General features: G+C 38.6%; 1 protein-coding gene across 5 annotated transcripts in view; it reads left to right on the top strand.

The window, feature by feature from the left end:
• Positions 1 to 13,717, top strand: part of MSH3 (mutS homolog 3) — a 90,750-nt gene that overhangs the window by 33,135 nt on the left and 43,898 nt on the right. For all 5 annotated transcript variants that reach the window (XM_039382106.1, XM_039382105.1, XM_039382104.1 and 2 more), the window contains exons 10-12: positions 1,399 to 1,513; positions 8,064 to 8,148; positions 8,716 to 8,825. In XM_039382106.1, the coding sequence (XP_039238040.1) occupies positions 1,399 to 1,513; positions 8,064 to 8,148; positions 8,716 to 8,825 (310 nt within the window). The remainder of the gene's footprint in view (positions 1 to 1,398; positions 1,514 to 8,063; positions 8,149 to 8,715; positions 8,826 to 13,717) is intronic.

The raw sequence follows: 13,717 nt of genomic DNA, 5'->3' as shown, positions 1-13,717 counted from the left end.
TGTCCTTCTTGAACTGAGGGGCCCAGACCTGGACAAAGGACTTGAGGGGCCTCAGCACAGGGACGGGCACTGCCCTAGGCCTGCTGGACACACTATTTGTGATACAAACCAGGTGCCACTGGCCTTCCTGTCCACCTGGGTGCAGCTGGGCTCATGTTCAGTTGCTGTCCTCCCCAGGGCCTTTTCCAGCTTTCCAGCCCTTCTTTCCCCATTCTGGAGTGTTCCATGGGATTGTTGTGACACAAGGGCAGGACCTGGCACTTGGTCTTGTTGACTCTAGCACCGTTGCTTTTGGCCCATTCATTCAGCCTGTCCAGATCCCTCAGCAGAGCCTTCTTGTCCTCCAGCAGATAACTCACTGAGGGTCCATTCCATCCCTTCATCTGGGTCATTGATAAACAAGTTGGATCAGGCTGGACCCAGCATTGATCCCTGGCTGCCACTGACTACAGGCCTCCAACTGGATTCTGCTCTGCTGATCACAACCCTATGAGCTCTGCCAGTTCTTCATCCCCCTCACTGTCTATTCATCCAACCCACATTTACTGAGCTTTCCTACAAGGGGTTTATGGGAGACTGTGTCAAAAACCTGGCTGAAGTCGAGGCAGACCTCTCTTTGCTCTCCCCTCATTGACCCATCCTGCCATGCCATCATAGATTAGTCAAAGAGGATTTCCGCTTGGTGGGTCCATGCTGAGTACTCCTGGTGACCTGCTTCTACATGCTTGGTGATGACCTCCAGAATGCACTGTTCCACCACCTTTCCAGGGATAGAGGTGAGGCTGACTGGATGGGACTTTCCCAGGTCCTCCTCCTTGCCTTTTTTGAAGATGGGGGTAACATTCTTGTCACTGAGTTCTAAAGTTCTTGTGTGTGTGAACTCTGTAAGAGCAGAAGAGCAGCTTTAAAAAACATCTCTGAAAAAAACTTGAATAAATGGATTTTTTTAAATACTCTTTTATGTTGTGATACATGGAATGAGTTTTCCTGGTTTTGCACCTGGAAGAGAGACTGTAGTAGGGCACTGTGCAAAACGCTATCCAATATGAATGGCTTTTTCACAAAAGTGTCAGAATTCCATTCTTAGTTTGTATATTTAGATGTCTGTTATGCCAACAGTTTGTCATTTTTATGAAGAAAAACCTGTGGAGTCAAATGTTTTCTGTTTCATAATGTGTTTACACAAATGCAATGTTCTACATTCTTTGGAACAGTAAGCGTTATTTTGGAGCCTTGCTTTATGTTGATTTATAGATCTCATAAAACACTGCACATGCATTGCAGATTTCTATTATAATAAATTGAAAAAGAGATTGTGCTTTTTCTACAACACATTAGTAGTAGACAGTGAGTTAACTAGAAAATAAAAATGTAACAAGAAAAATTATTTTTTTTTAGGTCCTCAAAAACTATCTGTAATACTAAGCTTGGATAAGCCTGTTATTTGCTCTCTGGCAGCAGTAATTGCATACCTCAAAGAATTTAATTTGGAAAGGATGCTTTACGATCCAAGGTAAGTTGCCTTACATAAACTTCCAGTTCAAATCACCACTTTCTGTAAGTGTTAGCAGGCAGCTTCCCTGACTGTAATGAACACACCTACTAGAGTGATAAACATAGTCTTTGTAAAAATTATACCTTACTTTTGGTCTCCTAATCAGAACTCGAAAGAATCAAGTGATTTCTTTAAGTGGTGTTTCATGAAGATCTTCATGAAATGTTTGGGTATAGTGATTACTGTCAGTAATGTGAATTAACATGTAGTGCTGCCAAGTGTTACTGAAAACAAACAAGGTGCAAAAACTGGTAAATACTAGGGAGGAAATTTTAAAGTTTGTTTATATCAGCTATCACATCTCACCTCAGTAACCCAAATATAGGGCTTTTTTGGGCCGCTTTAAAAAAAATTAGTATTGTAACTTAGCTTTGCGGTTATTGTTTTATTTTGCCAGCAGTGCATAAATAATTTTTTCTTTCTGTAGTTCTGGAAGCAGGTACAAATGCTAGTGTGTTGTTATGTTTAGGCAGTACTCATCAGGTCTGTTTGAGTTGGCAAATCTAGTTATCAATTATAAAGAAAACATGAATTCAGCATATCCTGGGTTTCTGGAAAATCCCTGGACCATTACCATTTGTGCAAAGTTACTACAAAACCACACAGACATGGGTATAACCTTGTTTTCCCTTAAGCAATCGCAACCCTTTGGTTTATTAGATATGCTCAAATGAGCACTCAAAATTTGTGACAGGATTATGCAGGTGGAAGCAAATGAAAACAGAAAGATATCACTGCTCAAGCTTCTCTTATCCTGTGTTGCATTGAGTATAAAACACTGCTATCATACCTTGCACAAGCATAAAACACTGCTATCCTACCTGGCTCAAGTTTGAAAATACCATTGGGGCTTATTAAATACAACAACTTTAGCTGTCGTGGATCCTGTGCAAAGTATTCTCCTGGTTGTCCCAGTATTCCTCTGTTCTGTAAGTAGGCAGGATTTAGTGAAGTCAGTCTGGCTGCAGACTGGAAACTTAGAAATATGTCATTTGTAGATCATTCACATGTTGTATGAGTTTCAAGCCTGATTTTGAAAGGCTCCCTACATTGCTAGTTTAGTTAAAATGCAGCTGCATTTAAAAATGCAGATGCCAGCTTTAAACATGTCCACTAAAATGTTTGGAAATTATATATATATGGGTGTTCTGGATTTTGGGGTGGATTTTCTTCCTTAAATTGCCCTTCTCCACTCCAAGTACTATTTAAATGTTAACAAAAAGTTTGATGGGCTTATAGAGCTAATGAGGAAAGAATTCCTGGGGCATCTTCTGTGCATCATCCATCAAGGAGCTGATCTGTGGTACTCTTGCTCATCCTCTTTGGTTGACTTTTTTTTATCCTGTGTGGGGTTTTGGTTGGTTTTTTGTGGGGTTTTTTGTTTGTTTATTTGGGCTTTTCTTTGTTTGGGGGGGGGCTTTGTGTTTTTATTTATTTTTTAATATGCTTGCATGGGTGGAGAAATCTTTTCATAGAGTTTCCAAAGAAGAAAGTGGACTCCAAGGAAATGCCATTTCATGGTCACTGCTGTCACAGTGCCCTTTGTGCAATCACACATGAGGTGAATGTTCTTTCAGCTGGAGGAAATGCAAAATCCACCTTTTATGTAGAAGTAATTCAGTAGTAGAGGAGAAGGCATCAGCAGCGTTAAAGATAGTGTGTCTCCAGACCTCCCGATTGGAGGCCAGAGTAGACCAGCACGCAGGATCACTCTTGAGGAGAAAAGACAACGCAGAAAGAACCGTGTCTTGCAGAATATGCCACCTAAAGAGTCTTTCTGCTGTGCCTTTCGCAATCGGACATGTCTGTCTCGTATTGGCCTTTTTAGCCACCAACGCGCTTGTAACAAACGTGGGTAGAGACCTCCCCAAATCTTCATTCACATAGCCTAGCTGTGATGATGATGATGATGAGAGGAGAAACCTCATTGTCTGAAGGCTTGTGTAGGAGCACTCAGTCACATTTGTAACAGCTGCATCCTAAAATCAAGAACAATTATCGGCTGGGAAGGAAAAGCGCTAATTCTTGGCATTGACATTTGCCTGCTGAAGGTTGTTCTAATGGATTTTTTGTGAATGTATGAGCATCTGAGTGAAAAGGCAAAGAACTACTTAATATCCTGTTGATGCTCTGTGAAGAAATAAAATACATTCTTTGAGAAACCTTTGTGGTTGGGAGCTTGGATTCCGCTGTGTTTATTCCTAAAACCTTTATGCTTTGACTACCTGATACTGAGTTCTACTTGCTATTTTTAGTGTATCACAGGTATCGACATAGTGAGACAAATACTAAGGCAAATTCCAATACTTTTCCTAATGCCAGTGAAATACTTTCTAAAAACTGAAAACTGAAGGACTTTTAAGCAAATCATGTCAGGCTCATGAATCTCCTGAATTAGGAAATAGGGAAGAAATACTTCCATTGCACTCTCAAGCAACTTAAAATTCCTAGAAGAATTCAGGTCAGTGAGCATGAAGTTGGAGTTGTGAGATAGTTTTTGGTTTTTTAAAGTAAGTGACACAGATCTGGTTGAAGACCTATTTGATAGGAAGAATGACAGAAAAATGTATTACACCTCTGTACCTCCTTTGGATAAACACTCTTCTCACAGCTGAAAAGAATTTCTCTCTGCTTATTAGTAGGAGTTAAGAAACATCATGTAAGTGGTAACCAAACCTCATTGGTGGGGGGGAAACAAGTTTTGTTCTAGTATTTAGGTTAAGCTTTTAAATCTACTTTTAAGATTGTAAATAAAGCAAAATATTAAAAAGAAATAAAGATTTCTGTCACAGCAGGACTTCTAGGTATGACTAGACTGCATTAGAGTTCTAATAGCGAGTAAAAATAGATTTAATAATGAACGATACAAGGTGTTTTTAATCAATGTGCTCTAATACCTTTACGTACTGAGAGACCTTGATTAAAGGCTTTTGTAAAGAAGTTGGTGCACATCTAGGAGAGGTTTTCAAATACATTTGAGTACCCAGTTTTGTTTGAAAAATCATCATTTGCGTAGCAGTTGCTGGGAAGATGTGTCTCAGTGTATTTTGATTTTACCTATATGTTTTCCAGCATATTGGAGATGGAAGAGAGAGACTGTAGTTTGTAAACTTTGAACAGCGATGGATGATCTTCCATAAATGCAGGGAATGGTACACAACACAAAAAGGGATTCAGATCAGAAGTTCTAGCCTTATGGCACTATTCATTAATGTCTTCAAACCTGGTTAATTAAATACAAAACATAGTCTGGACTTGATGTCCTTTGCTACTTAGACTATGGTAATGTCTTTCATACCTAACAAAAACTATGCTTCTGCAAAATGGAGAGACTTGTTTTTACTTCTTAAAGCTTTTAGGGATTCCTGCAACTTTTGTTTTTATAGGTTTATTCTGTGGTTTATTCACCCTCAGAGATCTCAAAGACATGGCCTCTAGAGGTCTGTACAAGGTAATTGAGCAAAGAAGATCTGCTGCTTTCGGTACAGTGCCTTACATCTTCACTCAGAAATTTTACAGATTTCCAGAATTAAAGTAGTTGAAAACTACTGATCTGAATACCATGCATTCACTTAGGCTGCGTTACTGAGTATGAAATTACATATAATATTTCCTGTGCAGAGAATAATTAATAAAGCATTAAAAAGGCTGTTCACTGCAAGCTTCTCTGCAGGCAAAATCACAGAATGGTTTGGGTTGGAAGGGACCTTAAAGCCCATCCAGTTCCACCCCCTGCCATGAACAGGGATACCTTCCACTATCCCAGGTTGCTCCAAGCCCCATCTGACCTGGCCTTAGATATTTCCAGGGATGGAACAGCCAACAGCATGTCTGGGCAACCTGTGCCAGGGCCTCATCACCCTCACAGGGAAGAATTTCTTCCTAAAACTGAATGTCTCCTATTTTAGTTTAAAGCTCTTTCCCCTGTCACTAACTGCCCCTGTAAAAGTCAGTCAGTCTCTTTTTTTATAAACCCTCCATAAGTACTGCCAGAATGACCAAGATGATCCAGTTTCAGCAGTAACACATTAGAATGGAAGCCTGAGGGTGTAGTTTACTGTCCTAAAGCAGTCACAGCAACCCTTTCATACTCATTGTCTTGTGTGGTTCTGCTCTGAAAAGTCATTTTATGGTATAATACTCCTTGTCATGAGTATTCTCCATAAGGTTCCTAAACTTTCCTAGAAGTTTTGTTTGTTTCCTTTTTCTTTTTCTAAGCCCAGAAATGACATGATCCTACCTTGTTGTGCTCCTCAGTTGCCATCTGTTTCCATCACTTGTGTTTTGTCCTCTTTGAGTGCTTGAGACCATTGCAAGTCTGTTCTTTGAAACTCAGGTCACACTGTCACCTACAGAAGGAGTTATGTCTTTGTGATCCAGTCAAAATGGTCTTTGAACGGTCATTTTTAGTGGTTCAAGAGATGGCTGGTAGCAGTGCTTTAGCATTTCACACAAGGATTGTGTTGAGATCTTTGCTGCAAAACCAGCACTGACTTAATAGTTGTTTACAGCCTTATTCTTATACCATTTGATCTCTAAATTCCCTACGAAGAGTCTGTTTTTTTCACATTTTTACAAGTTCTGATTCCAAGCTGAAGGAAGATGAGAGGGTGGAAGCAAAACATGTTCTGAGCTGTGACATCTGGAATTATTGGTTGGGTATACACTGCACTTGATCTTGACTATTTTTCATATACTCTAAGCTCTCAATTGCCAGGATTAACAGCAGAGTGAAGTAACTCAGATAAAGAAAACACCTGGATAATGTAAGACACACATAATTTATGCTGTGAAAACAACTTTTGCTTGTCTGATTCTGAATGAATAGTAAATACACTGTGCAGTGAAACAGAGTGAGTTGTCTTCATATACTCCTGAGCAACCTTGCTGTGAGCAGTGTGGTCTGTGTTAAGTGCTCTAAAGCCAGGAGAAGTGGGGAAGCACAAGAACCAGTAAATCCACCTAAAAGAATCCTTTTCACTTTTGAGAAGAGGTGGAAAAGCTTGATTCTCACCCAGCTGGGTTTAAGAGGTCACAGACTCGAGTTGTGGCAAATAGGAAAACTGTTGTTTAGGTGAGTCCTGAAAGCAGAAGAGGTACTTTCAGAAGAGCAGATGGGATTTGTTGTTGGCTGTAGGCATGGGGAACCAAGCAGAAATCATTCCTAATTAATTTTTGCCAGCATCAGCAGTTGTGACTAAAGATAATAAAAGGAAGTGTTGTTTTGTTGCTTACAAGTTTGTGTACTTTGGAAAGTACTGTGGGTTTTGCCTCCGGTTTTGTTTTGCTGGTCAGTTTTGCTGGTTGCTGGAATAGCACACAAAGCAGAATAATTATGACTATGGATACAGTTCTGAATTAGCTGTACTTCCAACCAATCATTCTTCAGGGCCCTCAGTTTAATCTGCTGTTTTTTTGATTCTGTGAAAAATACTTCAAATTTGACCCATTATTTAGGAATAAATTTGCCAGCAGGCCCAAACACCTGCATACAACATAAATATATAACATTAGTCTCTAATTATTTCATGTTTCTGGAAGTTTTGGTACTGTTTTTGTTTTTAATGTAGCAGCTGTGTGTGCCTAACAGAAAAGTTAGAGCATTCGCGTGCTTCTCCAGAGGATTTAAAATTGAATACACTGAAAACAATTCTGTGAAAGGTCAAGAAAAGAATTTTAAATCCTACCCAGCAAGTTGTTCTGCTTAGTCTAAGACAATAAAGAGTGCCCTAGATTCTGTGCAAAGGGCAGTCAGCAGTATGATTAACCCAGACAATCATGACTTCGTTTGTCAGAAACATTTAGTGAGGATCTTGCACTTCATGGTTCGAACTACAATGTGTGTGTGTTTGAGACTGAAATAATTTTCATATCTAATAAAATTACACATCTAACACAATTATGTTTTTAGTGTTGATTCTAAAGCAACACAGCCTTTGGGTTGGTCTCATCTAGTTCTGTTAAGGAGTATCAAAAAGTCCAGTAATTTTGGTCATGGTTATTTCACATCAAAACCAAAATCATACAATGTAAATATACTGTATATTTATTTTCCTAAATAATTGTACTGGTAGCAGTAGTAATAAAAAAAGAATATGTGTTTTGATATGCTTTTTTGATGGCGAATTGTGTTAAAAGTCTGTTCCACTCTTGAAGTATTGATTATTTGTCCTGTCTCTGCTTAGTTGTAGACTGAATAAATTAGCCATTTAGTGTCAAAGGATTAGATAACAGGAGAGCTGGCTTTTTTTCTGAGCTTTGTCAGAGTCATTGCAGGAGACTGGGAAGTGAGTCTTAAAAAAAAACGTGATTTTTTTCCAAACAGTAAGTTAAAATAAGTTATTAGTATTCAGTTCTTTTATTTAAATAGATTTTGATTTCTGACTTGACTATTTTTTAATTTATTTTGCATGACTAATGAATTATCTAACAAGAGGAACTTGGCAGTGTTTCACTGTTCTATCTGTGCCTGAATTAAAGATATAACATATGAAATTCCTCTCCCCAGAAATTTCAAACAGTTGTCCAGTGAAACTGAATACATGACAATTAATGGGACAACAATGAAAAATCTTGAAATTTTGCAGAATCAGGTAAGGACAAACGTAATTTTTTTTAATAAATGCCGCCTTCCCAATGCAATTGGTTAAATTACTTGCAAATTTCACCCAAAAAGCTTAAATTATTTTAAATGGGATTAGACTGAAGGCGGATCACATTTTCAGAGGCATAAATCAAAGTTCATCTGTACTGGCTTTTAGTATGAGTTAGGAACCTTATTGTACTTGGACTAACAAAGAACTTTACTTGAGCAACTTAAGTTCTTGAGCAAGAACTGCAGTCGAGGGATATGTCTGTAGTAGGGTCTGTTCTTTTGCTCCTGCTGAGAGCTTTATGCACAGAACTTAACTCCATTGCTTAATTTATTACAGTCAATTACTAAAAAGATTTTCTGGCTAAAGGAAAAGCATACTTAAATATCTTACGACTCTTGGAGGTACTTTATGTAACGTATTGTTGGTGGGTGAGATTGGTAAATGAACATGCAGTTAGCATATCTTAAAGCCTAAACAAAATGTTCTATATAACATGGTGGAGATCTTTCCACTACAACACTGACTGCTCAGCTAAAAATAATGAAGATGTTTTTATTATTTTAGATGGACATGAAAACAAAAGGAAGTCTACTCTGGGTCTTGAATCATACTAAAACTTCCTTTGGACGTCGAAGACTGAAGAAATGGGTGACCCAGCCTCTCATGAAATCCAGGTGAGACAGTTCTTTATCCTGGGCTAAATCTGTGTTTATAGTGGTGTTGAATGTATTTGTTTGTCCTGAAGGACTGAGATCCACAGGGGAGTTTGCATAGGAAATTATACGACAGAAGATGTGGATGTTATAAATTGGTTTGAAAGGCTTAAACTGCTCTGTTTGGGCACAGATAAATAGTAGTGGGTTTGGACCAGGTTAGAAATTCCTTTGGAGAAATCAGATTTGGGACAATTCTAATTCAGTATCCTTTTTGACAATGAATGAGGATGACCCAGTATTGGAGGTTGTTTTATTCCTAAACTTGCCAATAAATGATGGATGTCTTCCTTGCCTCACAAATATTTACATCCTTACTGTGTTTAATTTCTTCTACAGTAGCTGTGGATGTTTTTGTTATCTCTGTATACAATGGGAAAGCGTTCCTTTTTACTAATTATGAAATGTGATGATTGTTTGGTCACTCCTGTATTTTGACCTGTCCTTTTTTTATCAGTGCTTTAGAAATGTTTTGTTTTGTGAAACTGTCAAGCAAGTTTTCACTTGCCTTGGTTTTGAAAGGGACTCCATCATATCTGGTTTATCCTTGCAGACTTTATTGGAGTATTGTACCTGAATGTGTAGTAATTGACAGACAGTATCGACTCCATTGAATGTTTTTTCCCTACATTTTAATTTTTTGGATCTGTTCTTTTAAATGTGCCTTTCCTCAGCATTGTCCATGTAGAATTTACTTAATTGTAAATAATTTCTTTGTTCCCTTCAGCTGTAGCATATAGAAAATCCTTTTGCGTTGGTTATCTAAAATATTTTTCCCTTCTGTTTTACTTTTGTGAATATATTAAACAGTTTTTATGTTTATTATTTTTCACCAGATTAAAATGGTGAGGTAATTCAGTGTTTTAGCATCTTGCTGTTGTTGGTAATTTACAAATGTTTCTTCAGAAGGATTTTTTTTTCCTTGACCAAATTTTGTATGTGAAAGCACTGTACTTCTGAAGCATCACTGCTTAATTTTCTTATTAGTCTTTTGTAATAAGTTAATTTCAGTGTGCCTTTCTTTTTTTTAATTGTTCTTTCATATGTCTTACCCACTTCCTACCCACTTCCAAAAGGCCTTTGATGTAACTATCTTAAAAAGTACTGGGCTTAATGGAAGTTAATTAGGGCCTTGTGTTCACCTTAAAAGCATGTAGGCAGAATTTCTGAGCCACTTTGTGGGAATAAATGGAAATAAATTAGTTTATTTCTCTTCCTGCCCTTATGACCTTTTGGGATTTGTGGAGTTGTCAGCGGAGGGAGCCAGAGCTCTCGGGACGGAGAGCTGGGGAGGACCTGCCTCCAGCCATTTTGCCCCTAAATCATCCCCTGTGTGATCCAGGAGGTGAAATACCATTCACAGTAAAACAGAGTCCTTTTCCAGGCAGGTAGAAAACTGCTTGCCTGTGGACTCCAGGCATTCTTTTTTAACCAATATATTTAGTTTAGATTCTCCCTTGCCTCAGTGCAGAGCCAGTTCAAAAGTTTGTAGTCCTTTTTTCTTGTCTTATTCCTTTTCTCTTTCCTGCTTCTAGAGAGTGATGCTTGACATTTTTCAGGCTTCTGTGGCTGGAGATGACAGTGCTCCTCAGCTGAAGTTAGAAAAGCTACTTTGCTCTGTGTATTTCTCCCTTTCTGACTCTAAGTTGTAATTTCAGGTACTTAGTGCATCAGACATCCGGTAATATTGTTCCCAGTAATGCACACAAATGCACTTAGAGAACATTTTGTAATTGTAATTCACCTGAGCCTCCTGGAGAGACATTTTCAGAGGAAGTCAGGTTTCTGCGCTGCATCTTTCCCAGTATGTGGGTAGGTGTATCAAAAAGTGAGAGTGTAATTACTGCTTTATGCCTTAGAGTTGAAAATCACTTGGAATGATGACTAAACTTCCTGTGGAGAAGCCATACCTTAGGTTGAATAAAGGTAAAATGTGTACAGACAGCTCATTTCGGCAAACTTGAAGATACTCTTCAGATGACTGGTGATGTAGTACATGTAGAAACAAGATTTGTACATTTGTTATAAAAAGAAAAGTCAAAAAAAAGCTTAACCGGGAAAGGTGTAATGTCCTCGCTTACTCACCTGGCTATACAAAGATGATGAGGCAAGAGTGGATCAGTCATTGATGACTGAGCTTTTTAGGAGGAATCGGGAAAGTATTTTTTTGCAGAAGTTATGTTTCTGTGGATTACAGAAACCTTCTCTTACCTTTGACATTCAAGTTCCATCCAGTGCCTTCCTTACCTGACTTTGTAAGGGGAGTGGAAAGAAAAGGAAATGGAAGGCTTGGAACATTTCTTAGTGAATGAAATATGCAGCTTCCTAGTCAGGCAGTGGAGTTTCAGCAGGGTAAGGAGTAGAGCTGTGTGTTATCACACTCAGCAGCCAAAGGGTTCAGGACTGGCCTCAAGATACATATTGTAGCACATTGTGATCTTTGTGTCTTTGTCTATGTGCAACATTTACAAATAGTTTATTTCCTAATGCAAAATAAATCTCAGAACCCTTGTAGTGGATATGAAAGTCGCTGTTTTTTCAATGGCTACAGGAGAAGGAGAATGAAAAGCTTCACACAGGCCTTGTTGAGCAAACCTGGCTCTGATTTGCACCTCTTGTTTTGTTGTGTATCATGGGAATGTTGTCCTGTGGTGGTGGTACAGAGGAAAGGGCGAGAAAGTTGTTGCCCTGCACATGAACAATCTGAGACCTCTGCAAAATGTGTCTTTCCTTGTCTCTGTTACATCCATGGCTGCCACCTCCCACCTTCATCTTTGCAGTTCCCTTTCCTAGGTGTTATGACTGTCTCCAAGACACAGCAGTGCTGCTTGCCCATCTTCAGTCCAAACAGAACAGACAAATAAATACTGCATCCTGGGTATTAATCTGTGTCTGTGCCTTGCTCAGTTGCTGTTTTTTGCACAATTTGTAGGAAATCCGCTTTCTTGAGATCAAACACCTTCCTTTGTCTTGTCAGGGTTGACTGCAGTTGAACAGAGAGTTCAAAATTGATGTTTAAATCTCAAGGAAGATAAAAAATGGTATGCATTTAGAGAGTTGCTGAAAACATTTCAGCCTTTGCTTTGTGGTTTACAAAACCCAAAATTGTAATTACCCCTCAAAAACTAGATTTCCGTTTTTTCTCCCCTGTGGTTCTAGTATACTTTGTCCCCCATTTCCTCCAGTTCTGGATGAGATGATGCTTTTATTGAGGTGGAATTGAAGCCTTGTAGGATGGTATTGATAATTACCATTAGTCTGAATACGCTCTGTCTGCAAGAGCATAGAATGACTGTAAATTTAGGAAATTCAGAACTGCGCAGTTCAGGACTGCTGACAGTTCCTTATGTACTATTAAAGAAGAGGAAGAGTGTACATTGGTATTACTAATGCAACATGACTTTTATTTGGAGGATATGTACTGTAGAACGGGGTAGAAGAGGGTCTCTTTATAGTGATGTTGGCAATGACATCTTTTTAATATAAAATATTATCTTGTTCTAAATACTCTCACTTTGAATGCAATGAGTGCTGTTTTATTTATACTTCAATGCATGAAGTACAATCCTAAAGGAAAGTCTTTCAAGTTTGACTTTGGTCTTGTTCCCATAATTAAAATGTTGGGCAGTAAAACAAACTTCCAAAAGGTCCTTGAAGAAACCAGTTTAATTCACAGTTAAACTGGTTGCCATTTGATGCCATCATCATCCACAGCAGGATTAGAATATACTTCTTTTTTTCAGTAGTGATTTATGAATAAAATCCACCAATCCTACAGCACAGCTAAATTTTCCTCCTAAAAATAATGATTTTATAGCATCAGTGCCAGTATAAAATGCACAAATGCAGGTTACAGCATATGCCTGAGATCTCAAAATTGTTGTAGGAAAGAAAAAGATTGCAGCAGCATCATCACATGTGTTCATTCATTTTTGCTAGCTGTGTTTTGGTCTCATTGAATGCTGTGTCTAATTCCTTATCAATGGAGCAATCAGGCCTTCATTCACGGTGGCTAAAGTGGCCAACCGTTCCCTTTTTAGGCACAAATAGCTGAAAAACATTGTGTGTGAACATAAACAAAAGTGTTTGATTGCCATTTGCATATCTTTTAACAGATGTGAAGATAAAGTTTAGAGTACTTATATGTTGCTGTTAAGTATTTGAGATCCATTCAAGAATATTGTCCTGCATATTTATTTAGGGAACGCTGGACCTCTCTGGAGAGGCTTGAGACATTAGGAGTTTGGAGAGTAAAAAGTGAAAAACAAGTGAGCAGATCCAGAAGGATGGTAATTTTTTTTAGGTTTCACTTAAATTTCACTCTAGTAAATGTGATATAGTTACCCTTGTTTGTACTTTTTTCATTGGTGCCCATGTGTGAAATTCCAGTGGTCATTCCAGCAAATTTTAACAAATGTAACAAATCTGGATTCATCCCATGAAGTTAGCCTGTTTCTAACTTAGATACTTGGGTAAAAAAGCCTCGAGGGGAAGGGAGCACCCAAGATCTGTAGATGCAACAACAGAAGTCAGAGGGTCTGCAAAATAAAGTTTTATTAGTAAATTACACACTTGGCAGGGAAATCGTGTGTTAGTCCCTCATCTCCTGTTGTAAGCACATGGCAGTGGGGTTTGAACAGAGGGGTAAGGTGGAAGGGAAGAGTGATAGGGAGATGGATTAAAGAGGGGGAGAAAGAGAGGGAGAAAAGAGAGGTCACCAGTCCGGGCTCCAGCACTGGTGCAGCTGGTAGGGTGTGCAGGGTCCTGGGGTTGTGCCCAGGCTTTGAGGGGGCACCTTTTTACAGGGAAGTTTTGCTGTCCTGGAGATCAGTTCCTTGCTTTCTATGCAAATT

This window comes from Pipra filicauda, unplaced genomic scaffold (genome assembly GCF_003945595.2).
Source record: "Pipra filicauda isolate LSUMZ 115617 unplaced genomic scaffold, ASM394559v2 scaffold256_size1097316_pilon, whole genome shotgun sequence".
In the NCBI taxonomy this organism is placed as follows: Eukaryota; Metazoa; Chordata; class Aves; order Passeriformes; family Pipridae; genus Pipra; species Pipra filicauda.
The sequence above is the reverse complement of the archived record's forward strand: the minus strand, read 5'-3'. Positions and strand labels throughout refer to the sequence as shown.